The sequence below is a fragment of the Rhinatrema bivittatum genome, chromosome 5 (assembly GCF_901001135.1).
Source record: "Rhinatrema bivittatum chromosome 5, aRhiBiv1.1, whole genome shotgun sequence".
Lineage (NCBI taxonomy): Eukaryota > Metazoa > Chordata > Amphibia > Gymnophiona > Rhinatrematidae > Rhinatrema > Rhinatrema bivittatum.
In genome coordinates, this window is record NC_042619.1 from 218,004,678 (window position 1) to 218,019,039 (window position 14,362).

The 14,362-nt window shown below is 46.8% G+C and overlaps 1 protein-coding gene across 1 annotated transcript in view; it reads right to left on the minus strand.

Annotated features, from left to right (window-relative positions):
- The window catches only part of OTC (ornithine carbamoyltransferase), a 73,012-nt gene that overhangs the window by 44,523 nt on the left and 14,127 nt on the right, over positions 1-14,362 (minus strand). Inside the window, exons 3-8 of the mRNA XM_029603192.1 lie at positions 13,773-13,854; positions 6,680-6,767; positions 5,588-5,741; positions 4,204-4,326; positions 1,143-1,196; positions 891-1,040 (exon numbers count right to left, since the gene is read on the minus strand). Of these exons, the coding sequence (XP_029459052.1) occupies positions 891-1,040; positions 1,143-1,196; positions 4,204-4,326; positions 5,588-5,741; positions 6,680-6,767; positions 13,773-13,854 (651 nt within the window). The remainder of the gene's footprint in view (positions 1-890; positions 1,041-1,142; positions 1,197-4,203; positions 4,327-5,587; positions 5,742-6,679; positions 6,768-13,772; positions 13,855-14,362) is intronic.

The window sequence follows — 14,362 nt, forward strand, 5'->3', positions numbered from 1 at the left end:
CCCTGCAACTGAGGAGGCTGATTTGTAACCTGGTATCCCTGGAGTGTGCCTGGCATCTACATTATGATCCAGTGGCTGCGGAACATGCTTGGTATTCATGATCTGGTAGCAGTGGAGCGTGTGTGGTACCTGGCTTGTGATCTGGTAGCAGTAGAGTGTGTGTGGTAACTAGCTTGTTACCTGGTAGCAATAGAGCGTGTGTGTGGTAAGTGGCTTGTGACTGGTAGTGGGGGAGCATGTGTGGTACCTGGCTTGTGATCTGGTAGAAGTAGAGCATGTGTGATACCTGGCTTGTGATCTGGTAGAAGTAGAGCATGTATGGTCCCTGGCTTGTAATCTGGTAGCAGTAGCGCGTGTATGGTACCTGGCTTGTGATCTGGTAGCAGTAGAGCGTGTGTGGTACCTGGCTTGTGATCTCGTAGCAATAGAGCGTGTGTGATACCTGGCTTGTGACCTAATAGCCATGCATTATGTGTGGTACCTGGCTTTTGATCTGGTAGTGGTGGAGTGTGTGTGATACCTGGCTTGTGATCTCGTAGCAGTAGAACGTGTGTGGTACCTGGCTTGTGTCCTGATAGTGGTGGTACCTGGCTTGTGACCTGATAGCCATGCATCTTGTGTGGTACCTGGCTTTTGATCTGGTAGTGGTGGAGTGTGTGTGTGATACCTGGCTTGTGATCTCGTAGCAGTAGAACGTGTGTGGTACCTGGCTTGTGTCCTGATAGTGGTGGTACCTGGCTTGTGACCTGATAGCCATGCATCATGTGTGGTACCTGGCTTTTGATCTGGTAGCGGTGGAGTGTGTGTGGTTCCTGGCTTGTGATCTGGTAGCAGTGGTGTGTGTGTGGTTCCTGGCTTGTGACCTGATAGCGGTGGAGCATTTTTGGTACCTGGTTGGTGATCTGGTAGCCATGGAACGCCTTCAGGCGTTTCTTCTTCTCCTCTTCCTGTCCCATGCTCACCCATGTATCAGTGACTAAGATGTTGCTTCCACTTGCGGCTTCCAAGGGATCATTTGTGAGAAGCAGCTGAGTATTTTGCTAGCACAGGGAACACAGCACAGAACAGATGACTCCTCTGTTTCCAAGACACACAGAACTGATAAAGAACATGTTAGATATCAAGAGCAAGCTGCTTCTCACCTCCTTAGAAAACTGCTGAGCGGTTTTGGTCACACTGAGCTCTGGCTCATACCCCTGTCATAAAAGATTAATTTAATTATCTTTAATTGTTCAGAACATCCTTCATTCAGCAATACTATCTCGCCTGCTCAAAATAGCAATTTGTCTGTTTGCTGGGTGTGCATGTCCATGGATATTTCTAGGTATAAAACTTTTCCAAATAATCAGATGGCTCCATGTCATAAAAGACACATAGAAACACATAAAAGACACATAGAAACATAGAAAATAATGGCATAAAAGGACCAAATGGTCCATCCAGTCTGCCCAGCAAGCTTATGGTAACATCTGCTGTGCCATACCAGTCCCACCCATACTTAGTATGCCAAACGGTCAAAGTCAGGGTTCTTGTTGATTGCTGTCTGAGTCCAAATCCCTGTTACATCTTGCTCTGAAGCAGAGAGCAATGTTGGAATTGCATCAAAAGTATCAGGCTTATTGGTTAAGAGTAGTAACAGTCACATCAGCAAGTTACCCCCATGCTTATTTGTTTTCCCAGACCGTAAAATTCAGTGTCCTTGTTGGTTGGTATCTGAATCTAATTCCCCTTTTCCTCTTTACCCTCTGCCGTTAAATCCAGAAAGCAAAAATGGAGTTGCATCAACAGTATGAAGGCATATTGGTTAAGGGTAGTAACCGCCACACCAGCAAGTTACCCCCATGCACTCTTTTCTTCATTTTCCTCTAACCTTTAGAGATCCACAGCGTTTATCCCATGCCCCTTTGAAATCTTTCACCATTTTTGCCTTCACCACCTCCTCCAGAAGGGCATTGCAGGCATCCACCACCCTCTCCGTGAAGAAATATTTCCTGACGTTGGTTCTGAGTCATCCTCCCTGGAGTTTCATTACATGACCTCTAGTTCTACTGATTTCTTTCTAACGGAAAAGGTTTGTTGATTGTGCATCATTAAAACCTTTCAAGTATCTGAAAGTCTGTATCATATCCCCCCTGCACCTCCTCTCTTCCAGGTTATACATATTTAAGTCCTTCAGACTCTCGTCATAAATCTTCTGATGGAGACCCCCCAACCATTTTTGTCACCCTTCTTTGGACCGCCTCCATCCTGTCTCTGCCCCTTTGAAGATACGGTCTCCAGAACTAAACACAATACTCCACGTGAGGCCTCACCAATGACCTGTACAAGGGCATTATCACCTCCTTTTTCTTACTGGTTATTCTTCTCTCTATGCAGTCCAGCATTCTTCTGGCTTTAGCTATTGCCTTGTCACATTGCTTGGCTGCCTTCAGATCGCTAAACACTATCACCCTAAAGGTCTCTCTTGTTACGGGTCGTGGATCCTTGGGCCGAGTGGGAGTTGGTACCACCTGTGGGGAGAAGCCCCACAGGTCCCCACCGTCGACAGGCACTGGGGCTTCACCACTACCAGCCCTCGTTTCCCTCAGGTTGAGCCCTTGGGTACCGGGACTGGCTGGACTTATGTGGGGTCTCAGGCATCGGAGTCCGGGTGCCAGCGTAGGTCTTGGTAGGCCATGGAGTTCCGTAGATCAGGTACAGGCAGAGGTCTTGGCAGGCGGCGAATCTCGAAGGTCAGGTACAGGCAGAGGTCTTGGTTTACAAGCAGGCGATGAGCAGGAATGCAGGAACGGAACTTCCCAGGGTAGAAGCAGGAGCCAAGTAGCCAAGGCAAGGCCTGGGGGACAGGCCTTGCCTTAAATAGCCCGGGATCAGGAAGGAGGGGCTGCGGCACCTCCCGAGGTGAGCCCTTTAAATAGGGTCACGTGACGCGTGCGTGCGCGTAGGACGCCCGGGAGGAGCAGGAAGGCCCGAGCGGGGCCCAGCTGCTTCCCAGCCGAGAGGGATCGTCAGCGTGGGAGGCCCGGTGGGAAGACAGCACAGCAGGATGCATCTGCGGTGGCTTCCCACTGCCACAAGGCTCCCAGGGCCAGCAAGAGAAGGACGGCTGCACCAGTAGGTGGAGGGAGCTGATCGCGGGCCTCCGTGGCCAGTTCTCACAACTTCTCTCTTGCTCCATGCACAACAATCCTTCACTCCCCATCACATATAGCTCTTTTGGATTACCACTCCCCAGATGCATGATTCTGCACTTCTTGGCCTTGAATCCCAGCTGCCAAATCTTCGACCACTGTTCAATCTTCCTTAAATCACCTCTCATTCTCTCTGCTCCTTCTGGTATGTCCATTCTGATGCAGATCTTAATGTTATCCGCAAATAGGCAAACTTTACCTTCTATCCCTTCTGCAATGTCGCTCGCTCACAAAGACATTGAACAGGACCAGTTCCAACACCAATCCTTGTGGCACTCCGCTTAAACACCATTCTCTCTTCAGAGTAGATTCCATTTACCATCACACGCTGTCTTCTATCCATCAACCAGTTTATAATCCTCGCCACCACATTGCTGCTCACTCCCAAGCTTCTCATTTTATTCACAAGTGGCCTTTGCGGGACTGTATCAAAAGCTTTGTGAAATCCAAGTATAACACATCGAGTGCTCTTCCTCAATCCGATTCTTTAGTCACCCAATCAAAAAAAATCTATCAGATTTAGCTGACAGGACCTTCACACTGTACCAGTCCTGGTTTTTACCATCTCCCCCTCTCCCCAAAATGCATGGAGACGCCCTTCTTTTCTTACAGAAACCAGCATTACAAGCTCATGCATGCTATGGGGTAATATCAGGACTGGATCGGCCTGTCCTGAAAAAAACGGAGTCAGTTGGCAAGCTCGTAAAGCAGGGACATCAACCTGTTCTGTCCTGCTTTGGGACATAATGACACTGCTGGCTGCTGCAGCAGCAAAAACATGGATTCTCCCATAATCAGCTATTCAAGGTATACTGTAACAGATCCCGGTGCGCAAAAAGCAAACTTTTTTCAATGGAAAGGAAGTTGTAAGGGTCATGATATGAAAATCCAAGGGAGTAGACTCAGGACTAACATCACGACATATTCTTTCATGGAAATGGGTGATGGAAGCTAAAAAAAAAAAACAGTAACAGAATTCAAAAAGTTATGGGATCATCTTTGCCTCTCTCACCTTCGGGGTCGCAATGCGCAGGTGCATCCCAAGCTTGGCGGCGCTCAGCATGATCGAGTGAAGCACGTTGTTCCCGTCACCGATCCAGGATAGGGTAAGTCCATTCAGGTGGCCAAAGTGCTCCTAGCAGCTCGGACAGAAAACGGGACCATCTGGTTTACATTTAAGTTTGCAGCGAGACACAGACTGCGTGAGCGTATGATGATGGGGGCGCGCGGGAGGTCGGCAGGGCTCTCACCCGTTCTCAGGGCTGGCGTTAGCCCATTGGAGGCCCCTTAAGTGGGTTGTGAAGGAGAAAGAACCAAGACTCGTGGGGGAAAAAGATCAAAAGAGAATCTGGAGACCTCCTTTGAGCTACTCGGGGGGGCCCTAAGCAATTGCTTAGTCTAATGCCTGCTAACTTTTATTTGTACTTTTTTCCCCTCCCCCACAGTAGCTTCTTCCTCCTCCTCCTCTTCCTTTGGGCTTGCAGCTCAGTCGGAACCCCCTCTTCTCTGGGCTGCGGCTCATTCTTAGCCATTCAGGGTTTCTTTCCCTGTTTCTACATCCCCCTTTCCAATTTAACCCAGCCATTGCAGAAAAAAAAAGTCCATAACCAGGAGCCACAAACCACAGCTCCCCCTCCAAAACCGGGCTAATGTGGGCCCTGCCTCGTTTTTCTCTCATTTTTGTTCATATCATAAACACTGATAAACACCCGGGAGGAACAAAATAAAAAAATGAAAACAAAGATGATGTACTGATATACTGAGGTCCCTATTCAGCTGCTGTGCTCGTTAGCCAGTTATACACATCCGCCTAACTAGCAGGGCATATTCAGTGATGCGGTCACGCTGCTGAATCTACCCAACCATCTTAAAGACAGCCGTAGGGCTCGACCAGAGTTAGCCGCAGAATATCGGGGGTTAGCCAATTAACTTATGCGGCTAACTCCGCTCTTCCCCAGAATGCCTCCTGCCTGCCCCTGGAATGTCCCCGTCTTATCCGGCTAAATTTGAGTTGGGTATCTAGTTACCCAGCCCTCTGGTGATGGGGGGGGTGGGAAGGAGAACTATCTATTGTTTCTGATTGTAATTCACCTTTGACAAGGCAAGTCATTAAATATTAAAATACCTAGAAATCTGAAATCCTAATCAAGCAGGGGCAAAAAAAAAAAAGTGGTGCCAAACAGCACAGAAAATCCAGACCAAGGGTCACTCTCATCCTTTTCAGGAATTCCCCTTTCCCTGTTAGGAGCAGTCTATCCTCATGCATTCCTGTCTTTTGTAAGGAACGTGCTTTTTATTCAACCAAAAAAAACCAAACACATAAAACTCTCTTTTCACCAACTCCGTTTCCAGTGAGTCTGGATCCCTTAGTTCTGGCAAAATTTGGAGGTGCTCACCTGTATCGTGAGGTAGTCCGCCAGAATCTGGATAGGATGATATGAATCGGACAAGCCGTTCACGACGGGGATGGAGGCTTCCTGCGCCAGCTGCTCCAGGTCGGACTGTTTATAAACCCGTGCCAAGATCGCGTCGGTCATGCCTGCCAGCACCCTGCGAGCGATTCAAAAGGAGGCTTTAGGAGAGCTGCTTAGCTGATCGATGACCCCCTTCCCCAAGCACAAGCTGCGGGTACCTGCCAGCAGGAGCAAGCTCATACATGCGCCTTTTCTAGCGCTCTGCCGGTTTTTCACCTCTGAATAATGTTCGCAGGTAGGTTTTCAGTGGCGCCCCGAATTGCAAAGTTACATGCGTACAAATCAATCTGATTTTCGAACACAAGGTGCCTGCATGACTTGTGCTTGAATGCCAGGTCTTTGCACAGGTAAATGCATGCACAGAGCCAGAGACAAAATGAGACATGTTGGCGCTCAGGATGGGCTGGTAATACGGTGTCCCCCGCCCCTGGTGAGATTTCAGGGCCCTATCGGTTGCTACCCCAGGTGACTGCCCTGCACGAAACTTGACTCATTTCAAAGCAATAGTATAAAGTTAAGTGCCTCGTCGGCAGGCTGGCTATGCAAAGACTTTTTGAAAATTTAAATTGCACGCGCAGATTCATTACGCACCCCTGAAATGCCTAGTTTGTTTTTTTTTATGCCATCAAGTTTATACACATTTTAAACTTCCACATGCAATTTTAGGCAACTGAAAATCCACTTACACAGGTAAATTGACCAAATGTGTCAACTACTTCTTTTATGTGTGCAATTCCCCACTAAGCTTTCAAAATTTATGCCTCAAAGTACACACAGCTCCAACTGTTCCTGGTACACACGCTGCATTAACTGGAAGCCACTGATCTTTTCTAGTATTAATACTTCAGCAATTCCATAACAGGATACCAGAGCAGGTTTGCAAGGGATGCAGATCACGCCTGAACAATGTCTGCACCTCGCTTACACCTGCAAGTTTCAATTCAGCCCAGCAGCTGAATATTACTTTTAGGGTTAGGATGCAAAGATAGGAGATTAAAATGTTGCTTTACAAACCGTGCCGAATCTCGGAGACTTTCATTGACACCCAAATGTATATCATGTAAGGTAAGGAAGCAAGGATGTCCCCCGAGCAGAGCAAACCCTAAAGAGACAAAAAGCACATAAGAACAGAGCTGCTTTTACCGATGAACAAAAAGGGGGGCGGCTGCCCTGGGCCGTGCATAGCAGGGGGTCCACTGTATGAATATACAGGGCTCTGCCCTGATGACTCTGCTGGTCATTGACCAGCCTGTGAGGCAGCAGAGAAAAGCCCCTCTCTTTCCTGCTCCAGCCCCTTCTCTCCCAGGGAGCTTAGAACAGACAGAGGGCAGGGCAGGGCAGTACAAAGAGGTCACTCTTTTCCCTCATACAGTCCCTCCCCTTTTGTCATTCAGGGACAGAAGGGGAGGAAGTGATTCTGGAGCAGAAAGTACATGCCAACAAAATCCAGTTTCCTCTCTAAGTCAACTTTTCCCTTCTTGCTCCAGTTAGAGAGGAGGTGAGGCTAGAGCGCCTGTTTCTGTTTCTAATTCGTGGTCTCCTATTCTGTATTTAGTGAGAGTTTATGCTCTGTGAGGAATTCTGCTAGTGTGAGGTTCTGGTAGTGTGTGGGTTCTTTGAAGGGAGTCCAGCTTGTTCTGTTTTCCAGAAAAATGTGTACCTGTGGCCTAGGACTGGTGCGTTATTTGCAGTGCTGCCTTTTCATAAGTAGGGTTGTTGCTGTTTAACTTCTGGGAGTGAGAGCTGTTTAGGTATGATAGGTTTGCTATATAGGATCTGAATGATTTTTTTTTGCAGGGTTTTTCTGTAGTATTGCCACTTGACTCCATGTCATAAGGAGCACTGTTAGATTCTGTGGACCCAAGGATAGTAGTCACCATTACCACAGGTGGATTTCCCACGGAAGCCCAAGGGGTTAATGGCTGGTACGACTTAGGCGGTTACCTGGAGTAGAGGCAAATCCAGAGAACAGGCAAATGATCGGGGCAGGCGGCAATCCAGGAAGTCCATGTCCAGGCAGAGGTCAAGCAGAAGAACAATCCGAACAGGCAAAGGAGAGATTATGACCGTCGGCCGCGGCCAACCCAACTCACGTCATGTGCTGCCCTGCTCTCCTCTCCGGGAGAACTCGCGGCTGCGGCTAGCCACTCCTGACGCATGCCGTCTATCTCCTGGGACTTCTCATGGTAGCTGGAATGCTGCCGACATCCATGCCTCCTCTGGGTCTTCCTAGGTATGTGCGCGCGCACGCCACTGAGTCTATCCTTAAGGACTCTATGGCGGGAACCTCAGGGGTGTCTCTTATTGATGACATCACCAGCCGGGATTCATAAGCATAGCCCTGGGCCTGCACTTAATTGACTTGGCAATGAGTTCCTTCACTACTGGACTATCTGCCTGGATGTCTGTTCCTGCTTGGATCTCTACCTTGGTTCCTGGACTCTGGCTCGGGTACCCGCTCCTCGGGGGCCTGTGTGCACTTCACTAGAGACTTGGTTCCAGACCTCCCCGCTCCTCGGGGTGGTTTCTGCGCCTCTCCAGAGGTCCTGCCTGTTGGCCTTTCCGCTCCTTGGGGGTTGCCCTGGAACTACCTTATAGAGACTCTTACTCCGCACTTCCCCGCTCCTTGGGGCAGTGCCTACATCTCTACACTAGCAACTGACTCTATATTTCCCCACTCCTCAGGGCAGTGCCTACATCTCTACACCAGCAACTTGCCTTGCACTTTCCCGCTCCTCGGGGCAATGCCTATTTCTTCACGTCAGTGACTTGCTCCACTCTTCCCCTCTCCTCGGGGTAGGGCCTACGTCACTACATCAGCAACCTGCTTCACGCCTCCCCGCTCCTCGGGGCAGCGTCTACATCTCTACTTGAGTGATTTTGCTCCTGCCTTCCCGCTTCTCAGGGCAGTTTCCATTACTACTGCTAATCTGACTCTGTACTTCCCCGCTCCTCGGGGCAGCCTACGTCACTGCTGCTAGGACTGACTCTGTGCTCCCCTGCTCCTCGGGGGCAGACCCTACGTCATCACACCAGAGTCTCTGTTACTACGCTATACTACAGTTGTGTCTCCAACTACTGCTGACCACGCGGACTCCTGATGGTGAGGACCTGTGGGCCTCCTCCCCTCAGGCTGTTACAACACTCACCTTGGGTCAAAGGTCCACTAAACCCACGGATCCTAACAGGAGGAAGGACAGGCAAACGTACCCAGACCGGGGAACCAAGGGAAAAAGAGCAAGACAGGGGAACATGGCTCACGGGAGCACAAGAACCACAGGAGACTGAACGCTCAGGAGACCTGTTGCTGATGCAAGGAGTTGCAGGAGGGACGGCCCTTTAAGGGGCAGCTGCCACTGGTGTCAGTTCCTGTGGCTTAGGAAGCGCGTGTAAGTGCCGGTCGGTGACCTACTCTGCCTGGCATGTGGGCGGGAAGGAGCTGCTGCTGCTGACAGCATATCGGGGCGACAGAGGGAGCGTTGGAGCCCGGTAAGTTCACAGCAGGGTGCGCTCTAAGGGTAATCCAGAACAAGTCTCTGCATACTTTTGTATGCAGAGACTTGTTCTGATTTTCTTAGGTAAATCAATGGGACAGTGAGAACTATGATTTTATATCGCCCATCTAATAAACACCAGCCATGGTGAAAAGTGTCTCGTGCAGCTATCAGCTATAATGCGAAGAAGTACAAAGTGATGCAAATAGGGATACTAACTGTAGTTATACAATGTTAGTTTCCAAATTAGGAGTTACCACCCAGGAAAAGGATCTAAATGTCACTATGGACAATAAATTAAAATCTTTGGCTTAATGTATGATGGTAGCCAAAAACGCAAACAGAATGTTAAAAATGATTGAAAAAGAAATAAAGAGCAAAATAGAGAATATCATGATGCCTCTGTAATGATTCATGGTACGAGTACACTTATAATATTGTGTATGCCTTTCAAACAAGATCTAGAAGAACTAGAAAAAGTACAGAGAAGAGCAACCAAACTGATAAATCAGATGGAATGGCTCCCCTATGAGGAAAGGCTGTTCAGCTTGGAGATGAGATGGCTGAAGGGAGATATAAAATCATAAATGGAGTGGAACAAGTAAATGCAAATTGGTTGTTTATTCTTTAAAAAAAGTAAAAGGACTAGAGGGATACTAGATAGCACATTTAAAACAAATCAGAGAAAATATTTTTCATTCAATGCACAATTAAGCTCTGGAATTCATTACTGCAGTTAGTGTATATGGGTTTAGAAAAGGTTTAGACAACTTCCTGGAAAAGTCTTAAACACTTCTTAAACAAGGTAGACTTGGAGAAAGCCACTGCTTATTCCTGGGTGTAAGCTGCATGGGATCTATCCACTATTTGCAGGGACCTTCATTTTCATTTTTTATTTTATTTTTCCTGAGAATTTCATTGTTATAAGAAAAAAAAACAATCAGTGGAAAAATGACTTTTTAAATAAAATATAGGAAAAGAACATTGAAAAAATAAAAACTGAAAACGAAGATCCCTAACTATTTGGCATCCAGCCAGGTACTTGTGACCTGGATTGGCCACTGCTGGACCATAAGAACATAAGATTTGCCATATTGGGTCAGACTAAAGGTCCATTAAGCCCAGTATCCTGTTTCCAAAGTGGCCAATCCAGTTCAAAAGTACCTGGCGTGATCCCAAGGGGTAGAGAGATTCCAAGCTACTTTTACCAGGGATAAGCAGCAGATTTCCCCAACTCCACCTAAATAATGTTTTTTGGACTTTTCTTCCAGGAACTTGTCCAAATCTTTTTTAAATCCAGCTACACTAACATCTTTCACCACATCCTCTGGCAACAAATTCCAGAGTTTAATTATGCATTGAGTAAAAAAAATATTTTCGCCTATTTGTCTTAAATGTATCATCTAGTATCTTCATTGTGTGTCCCTTGATCTTTGTACTTTTTGAAAGATTAAACAACCGATTCACATTTACTCATTACTCTCCAGTCATTATTTTATAGCCCTCTATTAAATTTCCCCTCAGCCGTCTTTTCTCCAAGCTGAAGCGCCCTAACTTCTTTAGCCTTTCCTCATAGGGGAATCATTCAATCCCCTTTATCATTTTGGTCACCCTTCTCTGTACCTTTTCTAATTCTGCTATATCTTTCTTGAGACGTGGTGGCCAGAGCTGCAAACAATATGCAAGATGAGGTCGCACCATGGAGTGATACAGAGCAATTATGATATTCTCTGTTTTATTCTCCATTCTTTTCCTAACAATTTCTAGCATTGTATTTGCTGTTGCCACATACTGAAAAGAGGATTTCAACATATTATCTACAATGATGCCTAGATCCTTTTTTCTGAGTGATGACTCCCAATGTGGAACCTTGCATCATGTAGATATATTTTGGGTTGCTCTTCCCTACGTGCATTACCTAGTATTTGTCCACATTAAATGTCATCTGTCATTTGTATGCCCAGTCTCCCAAGAGACTGGACTTGATAGACCCTTGGTCTGACCCAATATGGTGCTCTTATTTGTCGCTTGTAGCTGTCATCTTACCTGTGTCACCCACCCACCACACCATGATGGAATGTGTAATTGTACTCGGTTTATGACTGCTGTGCATGAATTAAGAGTTTAATGTTATGCAGTAAATACCACAAACATTTCTGGAACTATTTTATTATTGCCTCTGTCCTATATACAAGGTAAAAGCTTAATTTCTTAGAATTAAGATTGCATAGAAAAAAAAAAAAGATTTGGCTAAGCTGAAAGCACACAGGGCCTCATTTTCAAAGCACTTTACCGCGTGTGATAAATTCGCGAATCGCGTTAACAGCTGTTAACGTGATTCGCGAATGCAAATTAGTCATTTGGTATTCAGGGGGCGGAGTTGGGGCGGAGCATATGTAAAGCGGGAACCTGTGTATCGTGTGCGTGCTATCATAGTGCCTATGCCCTACATAGGTATTTGAATCCCTATGGGAGGGCTACCTACTAACTCGGGGTGGGGATTAGGTATGAGCGTCGGGGGTTGGGGGCCACTTTTGCATTCCACATGAGACCTACGGACAGAACAGTGGTCTCTAGTGCAGATTTGCTGGCCGTCGGAGTGAGGACGCTCACTCCAAGAAGTGGTTTGGGCAACGTTCTCTCTACCTAGCTTGATGGACACTCTACCTGGGCAACAACATGCTAGGTGGAGAGAATGTTGGCCAAATCTCCGCTTGGAGTGAGCGTCCTCACTCCGACGGCCAGCAAATCTGCACTAGAGACCACTGTTCTGTCCGTAGGTCTCATGTGGAATGCAAAAGTGGCCCCCAACCCCCGACGCTCATACCTAATCCCCACCCCGAGTTAGTAGGTAGCCCTCCCATAGGGATTCAAATACCTATGTAGGGCATAGGCACTATAGTAAGTCTCTCTCTCTCTCTCTCTCTCTCTCTCTCTCTCCTATCTCTCTCTCTCTCTCTCGCTCTCTCTCTCTCTCTCTCTCTCTCTCTCTCTCTCTCTCTCTCTCTCTCTCTCTCTCTCTCTCTCTCTCTCTCGTTACCAATAACCCCTGTGTAGAAGGTTTTCAATGTACACATGCGGTCCCAGAAGAGGGGACTTCAGAATACGAAGTGATCAGCTCAGGTTCTCAATGTCCCTAAACTCAGGTTTGCTTTCCAGGACAACCAAAATAAATTTTATGTTTTTGTTTTCATTATGCTCATTTGAAACGAAATAAACATAAAGGGATAACAAAACGGAACAAAAACCAAAAAAAACAATGAAAAGAAGGGGCCAGGGTTCGCTCCTCTCCCCTGCCAAGAAAACTGCACTGGTACCACAAAAAGTTAAAAAGTTATTGCCCCCACCTGGGCCTGTCCACACCATCCCACCTCCATCCCTTGAACCCATCTTATGCCATCCATGGGCCCCAGCCCACCGGATCCTTATTCAGAATGGTGCTGGCCGGACCTGAGGCCGCTGCCATTTTGTTGTACTACATGATGAAAGAAGTACAACTGTGTCTGTTACCATGAATCCATACAATTTTCCGTGCAAATCCTAATTTAAAAAGTTTTCATTTGGGTTGGGGGCGCTGTAAGTGGTGATTTTGTTAGTTATAAGCCTCAGATGTGTTGTGAGACACAGGAACTAAGCAAATCACTCCTTTCGGTCTCCGCGAAGTGCCAACATCCCAGCACAGCATCAATTTTGGCAACATTGAATGATTTTGTCCTGCTGTTCCCTCCCACCACCACCCCCCAGACCGTGACCCGTTCCATTGATTTTGAATGTTCTGCGGAGGATCAGTTACAAAGACAAATTGGAGGCTGCAGGCATTGGAAAGGAGCTGCCAGGCCGAGGCAAGTCTTCCCCTCAAAACCCATTTCTGGGGGACCTTCTCTGTGCAGGCAATGAGGGAGAGAAGGCGTTCTCGCTCTTTCTACAAGGTCCTGGAAACACACTAGCATTTTCTGTGTGAGAGGTTTATCCAAAATGCATCAAGCTGGACTATTTATTTCACTGGTCTTCGGGGGAAGCAGCTCATTTGACCTATTCAGCCTGCACCTACCATGGGCTCTTGGATACTAGAGAGTTTACCAATAGTTCCTCACAATAGTGTTATTTTTTTTGCTTAGCAATTTCTTCCTGTTCCTTTCAACTTTTCTGCTCTCACAGAACCAGTATCTGTTGGACTACAGCACCATAGGTCCTTCATTCAAATCTACCCAGGGATTCTTCCCCTAATAACTACAGTACCAGCATGTAATACTCTTTGAAGTGTCTGAAAGGTGGAATATAAAATCAATTAAATAGATAAAGTATTTTATATTCCCTTCCAACTCACACTGCGCAGTCACTGTGGCGACAGCACTCGACCAAGGGCCATGCACTAGGTTCTCCTAATGAAACCCTGCGATTGTTAGGCCTGAGTCTGACCACTAGGTATTGCCTTTACCTGAGGGTTGGGATTCCTACTCCACCAGGGGGCTCTGGCTGTTGCTGCACCAACCCCAGCCATAGCTGACCCGTGGATCAGACGATCTAATTAGGGAACTGAACCCAGCAACTCCGCCTGGCCATGGACCCACCAGGCTGGCCATGGCACTCTCAGTCCTCATGTCAACACTCACCTGTTTCTGTGGACAGCCTTGTTCTCGTGCTCCTTTTCTCAAAGATCATGGCTAGGGATTTCCCTTGCAGCAGAGGCAGGTACTGAAAATAGAGCAGACCGGGAGAGTTAGAACCGTGCACTGCAGTCACTGTGATGCCTGGCATAGAGAGCCTTGGGACATTGCAACTGCACTTTTTCATTTATTAAAATTTATTAATCGCTTAACACAAAAAAGGTCTAAGCGATTTACAATTTAGTACATACATAATAAAAGCTACAAATAAAAACATAAATAGCACAATGAAAGACATAAAATGGATAGGCACTAAAAAAAAATTTAATTAATTAACATAAAAGCATCACAAGGAACAAGACCAAAGAGAAGTCTGATAAATCATGGTCAAAAATGTGCCTGCTGCAGTAAAAAGCTTTTTAAAAGAAGTCTAAACTTTTTAAGGTTGTCCTGTAATCGAAATTCCATAGGTAGGGAGTTCCAGAGAACAGGTACTGCAACAGAAAATGCCGAGTCTCTAGTTACCAAAAAGCAGGCATGACGTACAGAAGGAATATCCAGGAGTCCTTGTTGAGACGATCTTAAATCTCATGATG